Source organism: Clarias gariepinus, chromosome 4 (assembly GCF_024256425.1).
Source record: "Clarias gariepinus isolate MV-2021 ecotype Netherlands chromosome 4, CGAR_prim_01v2, whole genome shotgun sequence".
Taxonomy (NCBI): Eukaryota; Metazoa; Chordata; class Actinopteri; order Siluriformes; family Clariidae; genus Clarias; species Clarias gariepinus.
Window position 1 is genome coordinate 32,616,757 of NC_071103.1, and position 24,331 is coordinate 32,641,087.

The 24,331-nt window shown below is 38.7% G+C and overlaps 2 protein-coding genes across 2 annotated transcripts in view; both read right to left on the reverse strand.

The window, feature by feature from the left end:
- Positions 1–2,215, reverse strand: part of si:dkey-192l18.9 (F-box/LRR-repeat protein 7) — a 34,433-nt gene extending 32,218 nt beyond the window's left edge. The window contains exon 1 of the mRNA XM_053493851.1: positions 1,916–2,215. Within this exon, the coding sequence (XP_053349826.1) occupies positions 1,916–1,952 (37 nt within the window). The 5' untranslated portion in view covers positions 1,953–2,215. The remainder of the gene's footprint in view (positions 1–1,915) is intronic.
- Positions 2,216–8,062: 5,847 nt separating this feature from the next.
- zgc:111976 (uncharacterized protein LOC553663 homolog) lies at positions 8,063–23,419 on the reverse strand. The gene is made up of 17 exons (XM_053493923.1): positions 23,343–23,419; positions 22,294–22,382; positions 21,263–21,338; positions 20,992–21,046; positions 19,872–20,004; positions 19,739–19,767; positions 19,209–19,280; positions 19,048–19,122; positions 18,888–18,964; positions 18,744–18,809; positions 18,502–18,613; positions 15,179–15,303; positions 14,915–15,012; positions 10,337–10,535; positions 10,161–10,256; positions 9,937–10,039; positions 8,063–8,504 (listed from the first exon to the last, which is right to left on the reverse strand). Exons 1-17 carry the CDS (start codon positions 23,359–23,361, stop codon positions 8,159–8,161), a joined length of 1,770 nt encoding a protein of 589 aa, XP_053349898.1. The 5' UTR covers positions 23,362–23,419; the 3' UTR covers positions 8,063–8,158.
- Positions 23,420–24,331: the final 912 nt, after the last annotated feature.

The following is a 24,331-nucleotide window of genomic DNA, read 5'->3' on the forward strand; positions in this document are numbered from 1 at the left end:
TGTCTGTATTTGCTTAATTTGGCAGATCTGTAGTTCACATACACTTTGGCCTGCTCACGTCAAGAGTTCGCCATGATGGAGCATAATAGGATCTGCACGCACCTTGACACAGGTTTTTATGCCGGATGCTTTTCCTGACGCAACCCCCCACAGCCATTTTATCCGGGTTTGGAACCGGCAATGGACCAGGGGCTGGGATTTGGACATTGAATGGGAATTGAACCCGGGCCTTCCACAAAGCAACCTAAAGTTGATTATTTTCCTATTACAGCATGTGTTACATGTTGTATTCATTTTATACCACGTCAATTTCCACCTATTACATTTAATTACATTAAATGGATAGCATGTTGTAATTTGTAGCCTATTAAGCTCATGGAATGTCTGTAAAACAAGTTAGTACCTGTTATCACTTATGTCATGGCAGCTATAAACAAACACTTATTCCCTTACCAAACTCTCTTGTTTTTTTGTTCTTTCTTAAAGTAACAAGACAATAAAAACACATCTTGTCATGTGACAGAGAGATCGGAAAGCCCTTACTTAAAAATTCTACTGTATCATATAAGTGACACCGAGGCCTACTTATATAAATCATAATTAGACCTTTTTATAAAAAGCTTCACCATATCAATGATTACACTTTTAAATTTTCTTAAAATGACAACACATTTCTTGATCTCTTAATTAGTAGTCTTAGATTATGTTGAGTGCCAGACATGCAAACCCATGTACAGGTTATTACAATAAAAACAATAGCATTTCAGAATAAGCACATAGTATTAAGTATTAGTATAAACCTGTGATTTGACGTGCCTTTAACTAGCCTAATGGGTCACAGGGAAACCATGCAAACTTCATGCCCACAGACCTGAGGCACCCTGGAGGTGCGAGGCCGCAGTGCTAACCACTACAGCACAGAGTCACCGTAACCATATACTATATGCATGTTTGGTTAAAATGTGAGTGATCGGCATTCGTGTGCATATTTGTCTGTAGCTGCTTCTTATTATTCTCTAAAGGAGGTAGTAGAGCAATGCATAATATAGATATGTTTTATGCAAAAGGTTCTGTGTGCAGACCTACAATGCAGCAGATAATGAGAAGTGGTTAATAGAGACTGGGAGAGAGAGAGAGAGAGAGAGAGAGAGATGAACAGCTTTGACGAATCCCTCAGGGTTTCTCAAGGACTTGACTGAAGCTTAAAGTTTAACTTGGCCATTTAGCTCACTACGTCTGAGCGGTAGGTTGTGCCCCAGATGTGGATGTTTGCCTTGGACTGTTGGACAGTTTAACCTTTAAGCAAGTATCATGCCTGCTCTAGGGATCATTTTCATAAAGCCAAATCATGACAAGGAATTAAACTGAATTTCATTTGTTCATGTCAATTTCTTTGAATAGGTCACGTCTTGGGACGTTTTAAAAGTAGCTAGGTCCTTCATTCTCGAAATAAGGTCTGGGAAGCTGTCCATGGCGTGTAGAAAGGAATCATGCTCATTCATGCCTTTCTTTATTGACCATTATATAAACTGTTATAGCTTTTATAAGAGATAAGTGATCACTCATATGAGTGAAAATTTAGTTATATAGGCTGTGTAAAGCTAAATCACTTACTAAAAAAATTAAGTTGATGTTTGGTGAGTATATGTTTAGTATTATAGAGCTTTTACAGCAACAACAAATAGGGTCAGTGTGTTGGCACATACTGAACTGAAACATTGTAGCCTTGTGCATGAGATAAAAGGTTTGTGGTGTTTTTTTGTTTTTTTTAATCATCCCAATGCTACAAAAATAACTTTTGACATCAAACATCATGCAAGCAGTTGGGACAGGGATCCGAGGACTGTGAGATGTTCCTGAAGTGTGTGTGTGAAGAACTTGTTTGGAATATTATGGGATGTTGGAAGAGACGTACCTTCGCTGCCGCACTGTTTGCCGTTATTCGCTCCCATGCTGAAGAGCGCATTGTCTATCGCCAGCACACTGCGACACGCATCACGCTTTTACCACTCAAACTAAACTAAACAAAAGACAGAAATGCACGAAACAAACAAACAAACAAAAAAACATCCATTAACAAGTATGTCCAGCTTGAGGAGCGCGATGAGGAACGTAAGAAAGATAAAGTGCTGAGCATCCTGTTCCAGCTGGGTTTAAATCTGCTACATTGTCTCCACTCAGACTTCAATACACACTGACTGATGTGAGCCGTGGGATCGAGCGCTCTCACTCCTCTCTCTAAGTGAGTGTGTGTGTGTGTGAGAGAGAGAGAGAGAGAGAGCGAAGTCGGGTTCGAGCAGCTGGCTTTTAAAGAGACCGCAGACATTAACCCCTTAACTTTCATTTCGTCCAGAAAACACACCTCTCCAGTATTTAATGCACTGACATGGACAAAACTACCAAAAATTGAAGACCTACCCCTCGAACAAAAGCTTCCATGCATATTTCAGTATTTACAGTCACTTTAAACTTTAAACAGCCTACTGTATAAAATCTGTATAGAATTCTCATCTAATTATACATCTGAGCAGTTAAGGGTTAAGGGCCTTGCTCAAGGGCCCAACAGTGGTAGCATGGTAGACTAGTGGGAATCACTAGTCCTCCAATGTCTTAACCACTGAGTTACTGTACCGCTTCCTCATATTACATAAAAACATTACAGTAAATAAACATACGCCTCTGTAGCTCACTAGACTACTCACTTTGCCCTGTATACATGGTTGCAGGGGGCCTGGAGCCTATTTAACAAGACTTAGAGCATGAGACAGGTACACCCTGGACAGCCTTACGCAAAGGAACTATGTTTCTCTATATACAAACTGTCAATATATGATTAAATATATATTAATATATTAAAAATATATATTTATTCATAATTTGAATAAATGATTTAGTGTTCTGATCTACTGGTAAATTTATAAGATTTTAAGTCAAGTCAAGTCAAGTCAAGTCGCTTTTATTGTCACATCACGTACTGGTACACTGGTACCGTACACGTGAGTGAAATTCTTATGTGCAAGCTACACAAGCAATAGTGGTGTACAATTATAGGAATAAATATACATATGGATAATACAGAAGTAAAATATAGTGCAAGTGTTATTAAAAAAATCTGTATACATATGTTTATGATGTTAATATTCCTTGTTGCTACACTAACTGATGCTAACCGCTTTTCATATTTTTAAATATATTTAAATGTATATCCTAATGTATGTAATTTTATTTTCAACAATATAGTTCGTAATATATTGAATTTGCGTGAATATATCTATTTCTTTATATTTTTATACACATGCTCATTTATATACCACGAGCAATTTGGGAATGCCAATAAGCCTAATCTGTATGTCTTTGGACTGTGGAAGAAAACCAGAGTACCTGGAGGAAACCCACCAAGCACGAGGAGAGCAAGCAAACTATATGCACACAGGCCCTGGAGGTGCAAGGCGACAGTGCTAACCACTAAGCCACTGTGCCACCCTATTTAAACTAGTAGTTTGTAGTTTTTTACTAACTTTGTACATAAAATTATATTATTTTGTGCCAGACTCGTCAGAACTATATTTTTGTTTGTATTTTTAAAATGTTTTTGCTGAGGATATTTTTGATATTATTGTGTTATGCAACTGTAATTTTTTTATGTTTACAAAATTATATAAATAATACTTCTGGTTTCAACATATTCCTGCATATTACATCTTGTTTAAATAAAAAAAAACATTTATTCACAATTTATTAATTAATTAACTTACGAATTAACTCATAATTTTTATTGAGTGTGTATACTCTGTGGTTGGGTGTCCATCACCCTTATGTGTTCAGATTTATTCAGGCGTCAAGCTGGCAACTCAACCCCTCAAGGAACTGCCTCAAGAAACGGGCCCTTTCATCTTTCATAGTAATTAGTACTGTATATACAATATGTACTGCATATACTGTTAACATTTTTGAACTAGTGAAAAATTCACTCACATTTTAACACGTACATCTTTTAGAATATACAAAACAACTAAATAAGTAATGGTTAATCAAGTATGTACAGTAGACAGCTAACAGTCACACCCAAGAAACTTCCCCAAACTGTCACAAAGTTTAAAGTGCAAATTATCTAGAATGTATTTGTATGGTGAAGCCTTACGCTTTCCCTTAAGTAAAAGTAAAATGTCCAAACCTGCTCCAGCATGACAGTTCCCCTGTGCACAAATCGAGCTCCATAAACACATTGTTTACCAAGGATGGAATAAAAATAACTCGAATGTCTAGACCAGAGCCCTGACCCCAATCAACCTAAACCTATTTGTGATGAACAGGAACTCTAGTCCTTGCTATTGTGGCTAAATGAACACAAGATCCCCAGAGCCATGCTCCAAAATTGTGTATTGGTCAGCTGTCACAAACTTTTGACCATATATTGTTCTTATAGTACCTGAGACACAGAGAAATCAAGTCATTAGACTACATGAACCTAAGCACTGAGGTAATTCATTCATTAACTGGTCAGGGTCTAGGTGGATTAAGAGCTTATCCCAGGAACACTGGGCACCAGGAAGGAAAATGTACCCCTGATGAAATGTCCATCTGTCACAAGGCTCCATGTTCACACACATTCACACACTAATTCACACCTAGGACAAATTAGTCAATACATCTACCAACATTTTTTTTAACGATCAGGTACAAATTAGGTAAAAGTAGGGTAAAATATTACTCAAGTAAAAGTAGAAGCCCTTCATTTACATCCTGCTTGAGGACCCTCACATTTATTTAGACATAAAAAGTACTGAGCATGTATTATCTCACTGTAGCCTTTAAGTCAGGGTAAGAGTCTCAGTCTCTCTCTCTCTTGCTCACCCCTGCTGACTCAATGTGCTGTTTTCAACTGTTTCTGCTTCTGATTTTAAACACCTGCCTTTAATGGTTGGAAGAGCAATCATGCAATTATGCATAATTGTCAGGTCAGTAGTATTTCTGCTTCAAATACCACACACCGCTGTGGTTATGTAATGTGTGTACAAATACTTACTGTAAAATGTAATTGAGTAAAAGTAAAAAAAAACTATGATAAAACTATTCAAGTAAAGCACAGATACATGGAATATTGTAAAAGCCACACAGAGAGAACATGCAAGACTCTAAACATGCTCTGGGATTCTGCAGTTCTTCCAACTGCACCACTCTGCTGCCTTCCTAACTCAGAATCAGGCATATTACATATTGGAGTCACAAAAACACGATTCACCCACACGATCTTTCACAAAGTGAATTTTTAAAAATCCATTCCCAATAAAAAAATTAACCGGAGCCCATGCATTATGTTCAATGTTCCCACAGCATATTGCGGACTCAGGTTACACAGTTCATAGTGTGCTTTTTGTATCTTGTGGCCACATCATCATTCAAAACTTCATTTGTGGCACGTTATTCACGGTTAGTAACTGGGTTGCCCGAAGAGACCACACCCTCATAAAAATAACAGCATTTTTACAGCTGTGTTTAAAGAAATACTGCAACAATTTTAAACCGTCCCTATGTCAACTACATCTTAAGCATATTTGTAATAACCACAAATAATAAATTCATAATGTTTTCCTGCTGAGGAAAGAATTAAAACCCCAGTGCCATGACTGAATCACTTGAAACTCACTTATAATGCATGTCTAAATGTTAAATTCATTCAAGAACTGCTTAAAGCAAGTGACTATAAAACTTAAATTCCACGTTGCTGAGTTCTTAATGTAAGACGGAAATGAATTCGATAAGATTTATTCTCCACAGTTATAGAAAAATATTCAACAATTAGGTGATTTTTTAAAAATTAAACAATTAAATCTGTTATTAATTAAAGTCTCTTCGGTTCATAGCTACATTAGATGCATGCATGCTGTTACTGTTGACATGTAGTATGTTGATGCAGCTACAAACAGCAGTTTCATCATGAAGTTTCTAAATTTTCTCAATTAAACAAGTGTATTTTCAAAAAATCTGTTTATTAGATATTATGTGGTGCATCGACCATACACATTCACTGATTGTTGATTCACTAAAATGTTACCAAAAGCATATCATATCCTTGCCCAATCAAAACTAAACTACTTTTCCTGTATTTGTACCCACAAATTCTTTAAAAATTAGTCATACGTAGGAAAAGACCAATTATTCAGATTCAGAGATTATACAGATTTAATCCCCAAATACATAAAGAAATCATGTTTTTTAAAAGAAAATGTACTTTAATTCCCCAACAATTACCCTTAGGCTTTCATTATATACCATACCAAGTATACCCGCCGACCATATTTTTTCAAAATTTACCTCTGATGTAATCACATATGAGTGGAAACAAACTTAAGCATTCCTTTAAAAGCATTGAATCTCACCAAAGGTAATTTATTCGGCTTACTTTCCATTTTTTTTCCATTCATTTATTTATTGCTGCGTCATTTACTAATAAAATCAGAACTGAAATTAAGAAAAAAAATTCATTTGATTTCTGAAAATCAACTCTCTTTTAATTTGTTCTTTTTTTTTAAAGAAAAACAAAAAAACTAATTAAATCCCCCAGTAAACACAGCTTGCGTATTAGGAATACACAGAAAAGTATAATCCATGTGTCAGAAATGCCTATTGAATGAAAACAACGTGTTCTGTTAAAACTGCTTTCATATGCACTTGTCATGTGGATGTGGTGTGTGATGCTTGTGTTTTCTCTTTTCCTTGGGGTCAGGGAGTACAAATGGTGCTTTATGATCCAATTTTATTCCTCGCATCAGCATGACTGATGTAACAAGGACATAGGGAGAGATGTTAGATGATCCTAGATCAGCTTGCTCACACACAGACAATTATCTGCATAGCCCAAGGTCGACAGAGTACACTATTCACTAAGGCTTTACTGTCTGCTCTATTGTAAGTCTTCTAGACTTCCTGGATAAAATTAAAATGGCTGAACTCCATCGACGGAAACCGTATTGTGCTGTGAACTGAAAAACAGGAACTCAAGCATAACGAGTATGAAATTTATATTAGTCATGTTCATTGCCTCTGTGCAGCACAAAAGAACAAAGCCTAATATTGGTTTGAAATAATACTAATATAATTAACAATAACAATAATACAAACATAAAGTATCAAGATCGACATTTAGAATTCTAAACTAAATGAAGTTCAAACAGAGCTAAAGAAAAAAGGGTAACATTCCAGCTTACCTAGGCCATGGCTTTAAAACCACACAAGAAATTAATCTGTAACATTCTTAATTATTGGCAACCTTCCCTTTTGCAAGGAACATATTATAATAGGGCCAAACCACAAGACTTCTGAACTTTATAAATGGTTTTGGACGAACACATCCAATCATTCCTTACAGATTGGAACACAATCCATGTAGCATGTCTAATATCTGAAGAGAATGTTTTTCTCCCCCCAGAGTGGACTTGAGCAAATTCTAGGTAAAGCAACTCCTTTTTACTTGTTTACTTGGCTCGCATGGTACCAATCAGCGGTGTGTTGGCTGTCTGGAACAGGGTCAAATGCCAAGCCGAAGTAAACCCGTAACAGCCAAATGCCTCCGCAGCATGCAACAGAAGAATGCGGTGTACTTCCTGTTCTTAGGGTCTTTCTTATACAGATTAGCAGGAGGCATTGCAAATGTAAAACAAAAATATAATAAGGACAACCTTCTGCCTCAGCTTTGGCTTTTTAACACAACCTGACATTATACAGGGTATGTGGGAAGCCTGGATACATTGGTGGAAATTAACACTTTTTACCAAATGCTAACAGAAAACTTGGCAAGGACATCATAACACTGTTGCCAAACTTATTAACCAATTAAAAAAAACAAAACAAAAAAAAAAAATTAAAGTTCCGCAGATCCACGGAGAACATCCACGGACAAAGGCAGAATGAACAGGATGGTGGATCTCCTATACACCATGTACAGTATTTTTCCATAAAGACAGCACATTGGAAGACTCTGTACTAAAATGAGTGCTATGTATTGCAGTGTTTAGATACAAAAATCTCTATCGCTCTGAGAAAATTGGAGATTATGTGACTCTTCCATTTTAAAATATCTTTATTAATGACTTCCTTAAAAGCAAATCATTTACTGTATATCTCTCCGATCACACCATGATCATCCCTTTCCACTATCCTAAATCATCTCAGATGGAAAGCCGCTGGCCACCCAGTGTGAATGGACACCCACAGAGACACAGGGGGAACGGTTAGCAATCGCATCTGTATTAGCATCATCAACAGCCGGAGCGGCAGCTACAGACATGACATAGTGGGCAGGGTTAGAGGGAAGCTCGTCCTCCTCCATGGGCTCTGGGGAGAGCACGGCAGAAGGGAGGATGGCTGGAGTGTTTTCCACAGTGCAATGTGTTGGTGCAGAGATTGAATTTTCAGCCTTCTTGAGTTCAATTGGCAGCGCTGGAGCCCTCAGACTGGATATTCTCTTCCGTATAGCTCTTAAAGTGATGGGGATGGACATGCACCTAGAAAGAAAGAAAAAAAAACATAATGAAACATGTAAACAAGTTCAAAGTCATTCCATTAGGGCTACTCAGTACATCAATTTTTAAGTATTATAATAATGTTAGCCTTCCCAATACTCATATTGTAAATGGAATTATGCAAATGAACATTCTTACATAACTGTTTCAGAGAGGTTGTGAGTGATTTACAGTCATTGGAATGAAATACCCAAAACAATACTGATTATTAAACCACAATTTGTCTCGGTCATGGCTTTGTACCAACACAAGTCACCAGAACAGCTTCAGTGTGACTTGGAAGTCTCTGGAAATATACTGTAGTAATGAAGACCATGCTTCCATAAATATTTTTAATAAATATTCATAAATATTAGTTGATGTGTTAGTTGTGATGGAGACTGAAGTCAATGTCTAACATGGTCCAAAATCTCCTACAGGGGTTAATCTGGGCTGAAAGACAGGGAGGGCATTTCACCTGATTGAAACCATTCTCATCCTCATCAAATCAAGTGTGATCAGTCAGTCGGACAGTATTAATCCACAGTAATGTTAGGGCTAAGTCGATCTGAACCAGAACACTCGTGACTTTTTTTTTTTTTACTTGAAAAAAGAAAAGTCGTCCGTCAAATTTTAAGGATCAGGTGTTCTACTCGTTGATTGTTTACAGAAACGACTGCAGTGGGCTCCAAACCACCTCAGCTGGGCCATTCGCACCATTCAAATGTTTACTAAGTTTCATCATCTTGAAGTGATGGTTAATCGATTTTTACACCTTCATCTAAGAGTAATTCCATAAAAAGCCCCAGTTTGACTTTATCGCCCCACATAAATATAGTCATGTGATTATGTGCTTTGGAGATAGGGAGTAACTTCCTTTTTCTTATATAAATTTTACCACATATCAGAAGTAAAATATTTTTGCATATTTGTAGAGCTGCATGATTTGATTAAAAAAAAAAGAAATAAAAAAATCACATTGCAATATAAATATTTTTTTACATGTATTGAAATTTAAACTGCTATAACTGTAACTAAAATGTACAATTTGCATGTATGCAAACATTTATCTTGGCTTACAGCAAATAATGGCACAAATGATTAATCAATCTTTTTAATTTAAGCACCTCAAAAGTACTTATTTAAAAAAAAACTAACTCACGATAAATTCTTCATAAATTCCTGACTATGTGTATATCGCCTATAATAAATTTCAGGCTTATGTGATTAAACAATTGCACAGGTCCATATTGCAATTTAGATTTTTTTATGCAATTAATTGTGAAGTACTACATATTTGCAATTAATTTTTTAATAACATTTATAATATTCCAAGGTTGAAGTGCAACACATACAATAGTATACAGTAGTTTTTTTTTTTTTTACATTGATAATTTTTTTTTTTTTAATAAAAAAGCAACAAATAATTTTGTACCGTGTGAGGACTCTGGAGACATAGTCATCTAGAGAGTGATCCACTGTACCAGGCATTAGAAGCCTGCAGTGAAGCTGACGACAATTCACTACAGAAACAAACACTAGACACCAAGAAAGAGAATATGGAACACAAGAAGAGTGAATGGTTTGTAAACCAGGGAGTTACAATCAACAGGTTTGATCCATCAAAAAAAAAAAAAAAAAGATCAAGTAAACCCATACAAACTGCCAGTGTCTCGCAGTCTGGGATGCTGAAGGTTACAGAAAAGCTGCAGTTAGACTGAGGGAAGATTTCACAGCTCAGGTCACACACCAAATCTGCCATAAGGATGTCCAGAAGTTCAGGCACAGCTTTGACATGATAAATTCAGTGAGTTTCTACATCATTACCACATTACCGGGCTGCTGCTTAAGGTCGGTGATGCAGCTCAGCAGTAGAGTGTTGATGGCAGATTGATACCGGAGGAGGTCCAATAAGGCGGGTACATGGGCAGGAAGGGTGAATTGAACTGTGTGAATTAGGGATCCTTTCCAGGAGTCACAATTCCATTCGGCATCAGCAAACAAATAGCTGTGAAACTCAGCACCTGGCAGAGACTAAGAGTGATTTCCAAATGCAATGAATTATACATTTCGGTGCTGTACTGTACATGATGCTACTGAAGTGCAATGACTGGTTTGAGAATTATATAGTTTTATACAGATAATTAAAGCATCCTTTCTTTCCCAGCAGAGTCAAGGCGATTTGATGAGTAAATTTCAAGATGTTACACTACTCTTTTAAGACACTTCATCAGTTCAACTGTGATGGAAAATTCCTTGGCAAATTAAATCCCAATGTTACTTATCCTGAAAAGATGAAATTCATTAAGGTCACATGATGCTCACTGCACTTTGGTGGTATAATGGTGGCATCTTATAAAATCCCCTCACATTGACAGCTTTTGATATTTTCTACCAAGTATAATCCTGAAAACTACAGGCTTTCATGTACTGAAATATATTTCACTTTTGCACACATCTCATGCACAACTGGTCTGACCTAGTTAACCCCAAAAATCAACAGGGAGAAAATTACTTTTAAAGATTCTATTCCAATTTTTTAGAAAAACACTTCTATTAGCTATAATATAACCTACACTACTATTGGAAAACGAGGAAGGAGAGGAGGAAGGCGTGTTCGTAAGCAGAGAGAGAAGAGGAAAGGCAAGAGTTTAGGAGTGATAGTAGGGACTTTGAATGTTGGGACCATGACAGGGAAGGGAAGAGAGTTAGTTGATATGATGCAGAGAAGAAAGGTGGATATACTGTGTGTACAGGAGACCAGGTGGAAAGGTAGCAAGGCTAGAAGCTTAGGATCAGGGTTCAAATTGTTTTACCATGGTGTGGATAGGAAAAGAAATGGAGTAGGAGTTATCCTAAAAGAGGAGTTTGTAAGGAATGTTCTAGAGGTGAAGAGAGTATCAGATAGGGTGATGAGTCTGAAGCTGGAAATTGAAGGGATAATGTTCAATGTTGTTAGTGGTTATGCCCCACAGGTAGGATGTGAGTTAAAAGAGAAGGAGAAATTCTGGAGTGAGGTAGATGAAGTGATGCAGAGCATCCCCAGAGGTGAAAGAGTGGTGATTGGTGCAGACTTCAATGGACATGTTGGGGAAGGGAACAGAGGTGATGAAAATGTGATGGGCAGGTTTGGTCTTCAGGACAGGAATGTAGAAGGACAGATGGTGGTGGACTTTGCAAAGAGGATGGAAATGGCAGTAGTAAATACTTTCTTCCAGAAGAGGCAGGAACATAGGGTGACATATAAGAGTGGAGGCAGAAGCACTCAGGTCGACTACATCTTGTGTCGACGTTGTAACCTGAAAGAGATCAGTGACTGTAAAGTGTTGGTAGGGGAGAGTGTAGCCAGACAACACAGAATGGTTGTGTGTAAAATAACCCTGGTGGTGAGGAAGGCAAAGAGGACAAAGGCAGAGCAGAGGACAAAGTGGTGGAAGCTGAGAAAGGAAGAATGTTGTGAAGTCTTTAGGGAGGAGTTGAGACAGGCTATGGGTGGTCAGGAGGTGCTTTCAGTTGACTGGACAACTACAGCCAATGTGATCAGGGAGACAGGTAGGAGGGTACTTGGTGTATCATCAGGTAAGGGGAAAGTGGACAAGGAGACTTGGTGGTGGAATGAGGAAGTCCAGGAGTGTATACAGGGAAAGAGGCTAGCTAAGAAGAAGTGGGACAATGAGAGGACTGAAGAGAGTAGACAGGAGTACAGGGAGATGCAGAGTAAGGTGAAGGTAGAGGTGGCAAAGGCCAAACAAAGAGCATATGAGGACTTGTATGCTAGGCTAGACAGTAAGGAGGGAGAGGGGGATCTGTACAGGTTGGCAAGGCAGAGAGATAGAGATGGGAAGGATGTGCAGCAGGTTAGAGTGATTAAAGATAGAGATGGAAATGTACTAACAGATGCCAGGAGGGTGATGGGAAGATGGAAGGAGTACTTTAAGGAGTTGATGAATGAGGAAAATGAAAGAGAACAAAGAGTAGAAGAGGTGACTGTTGTGGAACAGGAAGTAGCAAATATTGGTAGAAGTGAGGTGAGAAGGGCGTTGAAGAGGATGAAGAGTGGAAAGGCTGTTGGTCCTGATGACATACCTGTGGAGGTATGGAAGTGCTTAGGAGAGGTGGCAGTAGAGTTTCTGACAAGTTTGTTTAACAAGATCTTGGAGAGTGAGAAGATTCCAGAGGAATGGAGGAGAAGTGTATTGGTGCCAATTTTTAAGAACAAGGGAGATGTGCAAAGCTGTGGCAATTATAGAGGTATAAAGCTAATGAGCCAGACAATGAAGCTGTGGGAAAGAGTAGTGGAAGCTAGGTTAAGGGCAGAGGTGAGCATTTGTGAGCAGCAATATGGTTTTATGCCTAGAAAGAGTACATCAGATGCAGTATTTGCTTTGAGGATGCTGGCGGAGAAGTACAGAGAAGGTAACAGGGAGTTGCATTGTGTCTTTTTAGATTTAGAGAAAGCGTATGACAGGGTGCCAAGAGAGGAGCTGTGGTATTGTATGAGGAAGTCTGGAGTGGCAGAGAAGTATGTTAGAGTGGTGCAGGACATGTATGAGAGCTGTAAGACAGTGGTAAGATGTGCTGTAGGTGTGACAGAAGAGTTTAAGGTGGAGGTGGGTCTGCATCAAGGATCGGCTCTAAGCCCCTTTTTGTTTGCTCTGGTGATGGACAGGATGACAGATAAGGTAAGACAGGAGTCCCCATGGACTATGATGTTTGCAGATGACATTGTGCTCTGTAGCGAGAGCAGGGAACAGGTGGAGGAAAATTTGGAGAGGTGGAGGTATGCTCTGGAAAGCAGAGGAATGAAGGTTAGCCGCAGCAAGACGGAATACATGTGTGTAAATGAGAGGGACCCAGGAGGATTGGTGAGGCTACAGGGAGCAGAGGTAAAGAAGGTGCAGGATTTTAAGTACTTGGGGTCAACGGTCCAGAGCAACGGAGAGTGTGGAAAGGAGGTGAAGAGGCGGGTACAGGCAGGTTGGAATGGGTGGAGAAAAGTGTCAGGTGTGTTGTGCGATAAAAGAGTATCAGCGAGAATGAAAGGAAAGGTGTACAGGACAGTGGTGAGACCAGCGATGCTTTACGGCTTAGAGACAGTGGCGCTGAAGAAAAGACAGGAGGCAGAGTGGGAGGTAGCAGAGCTGAAGATGTTGAGGTTCTCCTTGGGAGTGACAAGGATGGATAGGATTAAGAATGAGTTTATCAGAGGGACAACCCACGTTAGATGTTTTGGAGATAAAGTCAGAGAGGCCAGATTGAGGTGGTTTGGACATGTTCAGAGGAGAGATTGTGAATATATTGGTAGAAGGATGCTAAGGTTGGAACTGCCAGGCAGGAGGTCTAGAGGAAGACCAAAGAGGAGATTTATGGATGCAGTGAGAGAGGACATGAAGTTAGTTGGTGTGAGAGAAGAGGATGCAGAGGATAGGGTTAGATGGAGGCAGATGATTCGCTGTGGCGACCCCTGAAAGGGAACAGCCGAAAGACAAAGAAGACACTACTATTGGAAAACATCACTGCCTTTTTTCCATTTGTTTTTAACAAAATTAAATATAAAACGAGTTCTGTTTCATCACCTGATAAAGCTCAATGCAGCATTTTCACACAAGCCTGACTATAATCAATTCAGTCGACTGATCTCCTTCAGTCAGTTTTGTTTTGTTCAGCTGTGCTCTCATGTCATTTTATCAGGACATTTAAACTTCTGTGTACATTTCACCAAAATGATGTGGAGATCAGCCATAACATTAAAACCACCTATGTTTTCGGTTCACCTGTGCCACCAGCACGACTCCACAAGACCTTTGAATGTGTGTTCTGGTAGCCGGACCAGGACCTTAGCAGCAGATCCTTTAAATATGCTCCAAGCTGCAAGGTAACCTCCATGGATCTCCATGGATTAGATTTGTTTATCCAGCACATTCCATCGATGCTCGATTGGATCGAGATCTGAGGAATTGGGAGGCTAGATCAACAAATCTGAACTGATTGCCTGGTAAGCCCCATACACAGCAAGCTGTGACACACTGTGTGTTCTGATGCCTTTCTACAGCAGCCAGCATCTAACTGGGATGGCTGGCCTTTGGTCACTTCAGGCACAGATTGCCCCTGCGGTACCAATGATCCTGTCACGACTTTACTGGTATACAACTGATAATGTTAATCAGTGCACTTGGAACTGTTGGCAAAGCAGTTTTTCAAAACATGATTTTTCCTCATTTCCTCAAAATTCATCCACAGAAATAGTTTTTGGATTTTCCTTACATCCCACTACATTGGATTCTATGAAATGCTTGTAAATATTTATGCTTCGATCTATTTCTATAAAAAAAAAAGTGTTGAAAATCACAAGAATATAAAAGCATATATTAATTATATTAAATACAATCAATGCAGTACAACATTTTACATACCACAAAAAAGTGATCACAGTCTCTCTTGTCCTCAAAAGTAGTCGACTGGAGTAGCTGGAAAAGTGGCTCCCCCTGCAGGTTAGCATCTGAAGGAATGTCTACGAAAGATTCATCAGGATCTCTGTTAGCATTCTCAGGGACACCTTCAGGGACATGATGATGAGTGCCAAAGCATTCTTTGGGACTAAACCTCATGCAGTTATAACTTTAATCAGAGTTTATATTAATCTCATCCTCTAGTGCTGGCAGAGATAAATTAATGACCAGTTATTTGGCTCATCTTGTGGATGAAGGTGCTGAGCATGGGCACTGGTGGCTTGATTTTGAGATGGAAGAAGGCCGGGAGGAACTCGGAGCAGGTTTCGGACAGCGGGATGAAAATAGGAAGCCTGGGAATATTCAGCAGGTGAAAAAGAAATTATTTAAATCAATCACAGAGAGAGATGCTGTTTAATGATTTAAATATCTAATGTGAATTTAATCACCAGCAATAAGCACAAAAATAAATAAGCTAACTACACTTAAACATTCATCTTCTGCAAAAGTTTGGGCACCCTTTGATAACAGATTTGGGGGATTTTTTTGTAATTGAAAAGATGTTAACACTGTCTCTCTTGGAAATAGAACAAAAAGGAAGAATATTTGCAGCAAACATTGATGCATAGTTACTTCTTATGCCATAAATTGAACAAAAAATAAATAAATAAAAACATTATTATGGCACTGTGCAAAAGTTTGGGCACCCTAAGAGTTCCAGAGTCTCAGATTCTTTTTACAAGGTTTCAGACCCTAATCAGCTCGTTAGATCTGATGCAGGGCAACAGCTGTCATTAGTAAATGACAATTTCAAAGCTTTACAAATACTTTGACTCTTCTAACCTTGTGCACACACTTGCGGACACTCAACAACCACGGGTTCCTCTAAGCAGCTGTGTAAGACTGTAAAAATGAAAGTTATTGATGCCCACAATGCAGGAGAAGGCTACAAGAAGATAGAAAAGCATTGTTAGCTTGTATTTTCCACAGTGAGAAATGTAGTTTCACTGAGATGGCAGTTCAGGGGAACTGTGGAGGTCAAGATGAGATCTTAAAGACCAAGAAAACTCTCAGAGAGAACTGCTCGTATGCTGGTCGAAAGACAAATCAAAACCCACATTTGACTGCAAAAAAAAAATCTGCAGGAAGATTTAGCAGACTCAGGAGTGGTGGTGCACTGTTCCACAAGAGCTTCATGAAAGAGACAGCAGAAGAAAACCTTACCTGCGTCCATCATAAAATCCAACGAAGTATGCAACAGAACATCTACAGAAGCCTGATGCGTTTTGGCCACAATCAGCAAAGGCATGTTTGGAGAAAAAAAAAAAAGAGCAGCATTTCATGAAAAGAACACCTTGTCAACTACTAAGCATGGGGGTGGATCTATCATGCTTTGGGGTTGTGTTGCAGCCAGTGACACAGGAAACATTGCACGGATGGAGGGAAGAATGAATTCAACTAAATACCAGCAAATTCTGGAAGCAAACATCACACTATCTGTAAAAAAGCTGAAGCTGAAAAGAGGATGGCTTCTACAGCAAGACAATGATCCTAAACATTCCTTAAAATCCATTATGGAAAACCTCAAGAGATGCTAGCTGAAGGTTTTGGAACGGCCAACACACTCCCCCTATTTAAACATCATTGAAAATTTGTGGGTAGATCTTAAAAGAGCTGTGCATGCAAGACGACCAAAGAATATTACAGAACTAGAAGCCTTTTGCAAGGAAGATTGGAAGAAAATCCAAGTACAAGAATTGAAAGACTTTTAGCTGCCTATAAAAAGCGTTTGCAAGCTGTGATATCTGCCAGAGGAGGTGTTACTAAGTACTGATTATGTAGGGTGCTCAAACTTTTGCACAGTGCCATAATAATGTTTTTATTTTTATTTAATTTGTGGCATAAGACGTAACTATGCATTAATATTTGCTAAAAAATATTGTGCATTTTTTTTCCAATTCCAAGAGAGACTGCGTTAACATCTTTTCAATTTAAAAAGAAATCACCAAAATCTGTTATTAAGGGGTGCCCAAACTTTTGCACAAGACTGTATATCACTTATCCTGTGTACATGGTCACAGGGGTTGAGAGCCTATTCCAGGAGACTTGGGGTACACCCTGGAAAGGGTGCTGATCCATCAAAGAGCACACACACTACAAACAACTTGGGAATGCCAGTTACCCTAACCTGCATGTATTTGGAAAGCGAGAGGAAACCGGAGTACCCAAAGGAAAGGAAGAACATGCAAATTTGGCCCACAGAGCCAAGGTGGGAATCAAATCCTCGACCCTGGAGGTCTAATAAAAAAAAAACCTCCCTTTAAACAACATCTGCAAGTCAACCAGGGGGAAATGGAAAGGACAAGTTTTAAGTACTGTATAATACAGTGCATTAGTGTCTGCAAAGTTTATTGTAGTATACATTATAGCAATTTGTCATACAACAAGTGTCACTAGTTGATATAGATTTTAACTAGCATGTCATCTGCATGGGCTTCTTTAAGATTCCCTCCAGTTCCTCCCATCACATAAAAACATGCTGTTAGTTTCCGTTTGTAGCACCTAGCATATGAATTTGTCTCAGCATGGCAGCGTGTGATTGGCAGCCTGGTGTATGCTTGGCTTGTGAGAATTGTTGCTTACATAGGATAATTGTTCAATGCCACTCTGAGTGTGATGGAGTGCTTATTAAAAGAATGAATAAATTGTAACTAATGATGGTCTTTGTTGTTTTTTAGACATACTTCGAGGGGCAGTAAAGTCAAACCGAGACTTGTGATTGAAAGTTGCAGAAGACGTCAACAGATCAAATGTTTTGAAGGAGGCCACATATCTGTAAATGATGATTCCAGTCGTGGTGGTTCTGATGCCACTGCAGTCGTAAGTGGAGCCTGGTTCTTAAAAATTATCTTATGGCCAACTTGCTGAAGAGAGACGTGTGAACTGAACACACAATCATTGCTAAACGACGCTTGGACATTACAGGAACTCAGCCGGGAGTTATCACCACATCCCCCATGCAGTTTTGACCACGCTGCAAGCCATTTCTACATGTATGGGTCATTAAGGAGTTCCTGGGAGGCTAGCGTTTCAGACATGAAGCAGCCATTCTGATCATGGCTCCGGCGTACTGAGGAAACCTTCTACCTTAATGTTTTCCAAGCTCTAGTGAAAGGCTGAAACAAGTGCATTAGTGTAGCAGGGGATTATATAAAAGGATGAAGTGAGTTTTTATGGTTGCATAACTGTGTTCCTTAATGCTGGATAATTAAGAGTCCCAGTTTGACTTGAACACCCCTCATAGTTCACCATCACTTAGCATCCTTTTAATGTTAAATTCATACCCCTATCCATCTCTTGAGTGACCTTGTACAGTATTATCCAGCATGAGTGTGTTGAGAAATGATTAAAGAAACTCTAGACCATATAAAGCTAAATTTAAGCCTAGTTCAAAGAGTCAACCATTCAAATGTGAAAAATTTCAGTTTTATAAATTAAACTCGTGAACCCACAGGCATAAAGTCAGAGCAATTCTCAATCTCATTACGCACCCTAGTGAGTCCACTTGAGGTGGTGTGGGAATCAGAGATTCCATCTGCAACCTGTGTGGACTGGCACTGGTGCACACCCCCACCGTAGCAGTCTGGCTACGGCTGCCCTCACCTGTCACGGAATAAATTAATCAAGCAAGAATTCTGCTTCTTTACACTGCCATGAAATGCATCAGTGCATCTTCCTTAGACCTTACAACTCATTAAAAGCAATAATAAAGTGGAAAACTGTCTTGCCCTACCTGGATTAAACCTCTCCATCAGAGCATCTGAAGGGCTGATGTAGTACTCAATGCTCATTGGGCTTCCTAGTAAGAAATGATACTTCTACATTCTATTTGGACATCTACTCATCGTTTAAAGCATTGATGATACCATGATTTTACCTTCTTTGTTGGGTATAACACGCCCAATTCTTCCATGCAGAACCATATCAACATGAGCATCATTCTCTATCAAATGCCTAAAAATTAAACACATTTTTATTAATCTGGCAAGGATTTAACACCTCTCATCTGATACACTAAAGTTTTACATTCTTTATACCTTGGTAAATTTGAGATTTTTAGGAGGTCTTTCTGCAGATGCTGAAGCGATGTGTACAACTTTACCTTGGTAGGACTGCACAATAAAAACACAAAAGCTTACATAAAAACCAATAAAAATTGTAGATTGGTGGAATTAATCAATGCTTTGTAAAGCAATACTTGTCTCCTGGTATGTTGTAGAGAGAAGCAAGGTCATCCATCTTAAGTGAGAATTCCTTAAACTTCTTCATCCTAAATTCAACATGCAATAACTGGTTAAATGCATACCATCATGCAGATACAGATCAAGAGATTCAGGCTTGTTCTAGTTGACTGGAAAACTACACTAACTCAGAATGACTCTTTGCAACCATGATGAGCAAAAAAAAAAAAAGCACTTCAGCAAATTGGACCTTGAGGCACATGGTCTACAACAGCAGAACACCACATCAGATTCCACTTCTTTCAGCCAAGAACAAAAATCTAAAGCTATAGAGTTGAAAGAGACTCACTAAAACCATAGAGCAAAAAAACTGTTCAATTTCATTGTATGATTGTATGAACTTGTGGATGTACATGGTGTTCTTTCCAAAGTGGCTGGTGTGTGCATGTCTATATGGATATAAAAACTTTTAAACCCTCTTGAATTCTGTTCATTCCTTTCGGTCACAGTTTATTCCTTACGGATTCTTTATGTAGTCATTGCTTACCTTAGCAACTGACAAAGTGATGCATTTGACTAAAAAAAAAAGAAAAAAAAAGTAATTGGTCAAAGACCAAGAACTCCGTATAAACCATCAACCAAGTGACTGTCTCCGTATAAACCATCTGCATGCTTCATACCTCAGGAGCCTCTCCATGCTGAGCGAGTTTCACATCCTCGACCTCTCCCCCAGGCAGCAGCAGCACCTCCACATAGAACAGATCAGCTGTCAGATAGCACACGGTCTCCGTGGGACTTAAGTGGGAGCCCAGTCTACAGAGGTCAGACGGTCAGTATATAGTTAAGAGCATGTATATAAACTACGCATGTTGGCTAGGGGGTTGGGTTTTTCTCATTGTGCCACTAAGCATATAAAGACATTTTTATGACCTCTACAGGACTACTCGCATCATAATTTAAGGCAGGTTTTTACTGACTGGTATCACCTGTTATCACAGGTCATATTACTTAAATTCAATGTACATGTGGTTAGAAATAAGGTTGACATCTTGTATTTGGTGGACTGAGTATCTTGTGAAATAAATGCACAGAGCTTAATTGTAAGGGAAGGCTGAAAGATATTTTTTAAAGACCAGGGACAAAAATAATTGTATTCAAATTTCAAATTCAAATTCAATTCAAATTCAATCATAATTATTGATTTTAATTTTTATCAAACATCAGAGCGTCAGTATATTAGGTGTGAGTGTGCTGGGCAGAAACAAGCAGAGATGTACAGGGAGAAGAGGGATTGTTGCTTGTAATATGAAAAGCCTGAGATTCAGTCACTGAGCACACTCCAGGTGTAAAAAGGTCCATATAGAATTTAAATACATCAGTAACAAATCCAGGATTAGGAAAAGCCACTTTCCCCATCCCTTCTGCTTATTCCCATCTCCAGTGCTCAGTCTCCGTTGGTCATGCTTTTGCTCTAAATACCTCTACTGCTCCCGCTCTGAATTTAGTAGACTCTTTCTATAGTTCTTGTCTCTACTGATTATATCCTGGCTTCTATCATATCTACTGCCCAGGCTCTGGCTCCTACAGTCAGGCTCTGCTCTCAAAACCATGTCTGTCCGTCAACTGGCACCAAAGACGTGCAAAGGGAATTGGTGACACCATGCTGTCTACTTTCAAGGAAGTAAACAGAGCTCGTCATTCTTTTGATTGCTAATGTAATTTCCCCAGGCAAAAGAGTGCTTTAAAAGTACAAACAGTTCCATTACTCAAACATGGTAGCTGTAATTAAAGAGTTCAAACTCTCTCTCCTTGGCAATCATCTCCAGTCTGGTCACCATGGCACTCAAAGAGGTCACTAAAGATTAATAAAGACATGAAAAGAACAACTTATCATAAAAAGAAACATTATTGTTGAACAGAAAAGAGGTTCATAGACAGTATATCATTTGATTCCTCGAACAGAAAAGCAGAAAAAAACAACCTAAATCTATATTTAAACTCCCATCCCACCCCCACCTAACTGTGTTTTTCAGTACTGCAGCATGATGAATGATGTGCTAGAGATTATTACCATTTTGAGCTTCCTGGAGTTTCTGCAGGCATCTAATGATTGGCTCACAGTGCCTGCTGTCTGCTCTAGATTTTTCCTGTAAAAGAAAATGAACAGTGTTTTATGGCAATAAGGACACTAATCACATTTATGTGCAAAACTGCGCTGCTTACTAGCTTCATATAATCACCTGCCTTCCATCATTTCTAGGGTAAAAGAATTGTATTGTGATTTATGTATAGTATCAAAAAACCATCAGTGTGTCTCGGTAAAAGCATTATAGACTTAAAGGAGAATCTCATAACCTCAACATTAATATTGCTCGGTTTAAAACTTTACATTGAGAGTGGCCATTATTGAGCATTGACTTAGCTTTTCATTCCATTGTGAGCAAAAACTTCCAGGGCTTTTAATGGATATTAGGATCAAAAGAATAAACTAGGGGTTTTCTGAACTCTGGAGAAGCAGCATTCATTATATTTATTTACTTATATAGATACTGTTCATACATTTTTGACTAATAAATGACACACAATTTTACACATACCATCCTACCGGTTAGTTTTAACATCCTGCTAGTGAATAATGTCTGTTGTTTAACATTCAGCAATCATTTACATGAGATCACATGAAAATCAATAACAAATGTGTACAGTACAGTAAGTTAAGGTCACACTGGAAAGCTGGGAATTCATATTCTACAGCTGTCTCTACGAGCATGCGATACTCTCCTCTCCCAAGCTCTAGAGAAGGAAACGGCAGTTCACGTCTTAGTTTGGAACAAGTCAGTTCTGGCCACAATAGTCCTACTTAAGCCCTGCATCTGGAAGACATTTGTTAGGCTGTGCACGCAACTCTCTCGGCAGCACAGCAGCACCGTGCTATCACTTGCATAACTGGTTGAGACATGGAATATCACACAGAGAAGCATATGGTTGCAGCAAGCAGATGGTCAGTATTACTCTCAACCTTAAGCTAAATCGCACCTTACATCATCCTGCATCTAGCAGGTTCTTAATATTTCATGTGCAGAAGTTGTGAGGTTTTCCTACCATGCATCTGTGCACCAGCTGAAACGTTTCACTCCATGGTTTTTCTGCATATTTGGAGCTTAATGCAGATAAAAAGGTCTTCTTGAGGACTAGGGAATCAAAATGGCTATGAGTATTTACATGTGTGCACATATAAAGTCAGCCAAATAAAAGTATACACACTTGTGAAAAACTTGTATATGTATAAATATTTTAATACTAAATTCAGTGCAATATATATGAGAGAGAAAGAGAGAAATAGATGGATATAGATTATATAGGATAATATTATTAGTAATATTATAGTAATATGATATACATCACGCTATTTCTTTTTCTTGTGTGTGTAGAAATGTTTTTGCCACACACACGGTCAGCCAAATAAATGTATACTTCAAAAGTTATCTATGCCCTTTTTTAAACCTTAAATAAAATTATAGTAGCAATGTATAGTATTATGCCTCATCTAAAGAGGTCAGTAGTTGCACCATCGCTGATAAGATCATGTGAACAGAGGCATATATTTTTCAGGTTGAAGTTCATAAATTTTTTTGACCGACTCCGTATACACAAAATCAGTGATAAATCAGTGATAACCACCAAAACACCAATGACCTGTGTGTTCTGACACCTTTCTATTGGAACCAACATTAAACTTTTCTCTGTTTGAATTTCAGTAACTCTTCTATTGAATTGGACTACACAGGACAGCCTTCACTCCCCATGTGCATCAGTGAGCCTCGTCTACCAACGAACCTACCAAAAGTGATCAAAGCAAGGACAACCGGTGAACTAGCAACAGGGCCATGGGAGGCCAAGGCTTGTGATAGAAAGGTGTCAGTGTCACTCGTGCTTCAGTGGGATGGTGGCAAAACTTAGGCAGGTGGTCATAATGTAATGGCTGACTGAGGGATGTGTGTATAAAATATATATAAATGACACACAGATTCTGTATGTGCTTTATATGAGTGTGCATGCATATACAAGTGAAAAAAGAGACACAGGCACAGAGATACAGTATGTGTTGCTGAACGCTTGTTAAAGTCCATGAAGTGCACTGTTCCTCTTACCATCCACTTTTGATTCCATCTCAGCTGTTTCCACTTTCTCCTAATTACAAGGAAGCAAATTACATTTTCATTTAAGATTAGGTTATAGACAGACTTTGCTTATAATGAAACTAGACACTGATAAAACATTAGCAATGCTGTCTCATTGCATTTTTTTTTTTTTTTTTTTGTTCATTAGAAATGAATTACTCAACAGCTGATACAGACAGACAATACAACCACGCCGCCTTCACATCACCAAGACAAGATCAGCGTGCGTATTTACGCATGCGCAGACGCATCCAATCAGCGCATCTCCATGCGTGTCTCTAACGCTTTAGCTTCGTCCTGTTCGGATCCGGAGACTTTGGAGTCGACTCCTTTTTCGGTCCCTAAGCAATAGGAATCAACTGAATCGATTTAAAGAGTCGGTTCAAGACATTTCTGAATTAATCTGCACTAATGTGATGTCAGTTCTTTAAATATTAGATAATCCTCTAATTATTTCCATCTTTATTAACGTCAAACGTCCAAAAACTGTCAGTTTAGTGAATTATTTAACACATTTTTAAAGTCTGTGTCTGTCAAAGTCTGTGAAGAACTCCCTCAGCGTGCCGTGGATGACCCGACCTTCATGTCAAGAATCATTAACAGTAACAAAACTTTACGACCCTGAGCCAAAACAACAATCCTCACAATGGAAGAGCCAGCATCTTTACGTAAAAAAAAGGCAATGCAGGTCTGTGGCTCGACCAAGTGCTTGTCCCACAGAACAAGCTGTTTTTCTTTTGACATTCGTGGCATTTTTTTAGTATTAAAATCCCCAGGGTCCAGACCATCAATAGCAAATTCTACTGTGAAAAAACAGGGCTTGTAACCAGAGCTAATCTTGAAATATTTTGATGCCCGGTTGTAATAGGTTAATGGTGAAAATTAACCACTTTTCTAGCAATTAAAGTATGACATGGAAGTATATGAACAACTTTATAAAAAAGTACAAAAATAAAAAA

Coding starts and splice junctions, on each gene's coding strand:
- zgc:111976 (XM_053493923.1), bottom strand. Junction 20,005..20,991: donor ATGATTGCCAAGGAGAGAGA/GTTTGAACTCTT, acceptor TGACCTCTGTAG/ACTGGGCTCCCACTTAAGTC. Junction 19,768..19,871: donor AGCATGGAGAGGCTCCTGAG/GTATGAAGCATG, acceptor TTTTTTTTTTAG/TCAAATGCATCACTTTGTCA.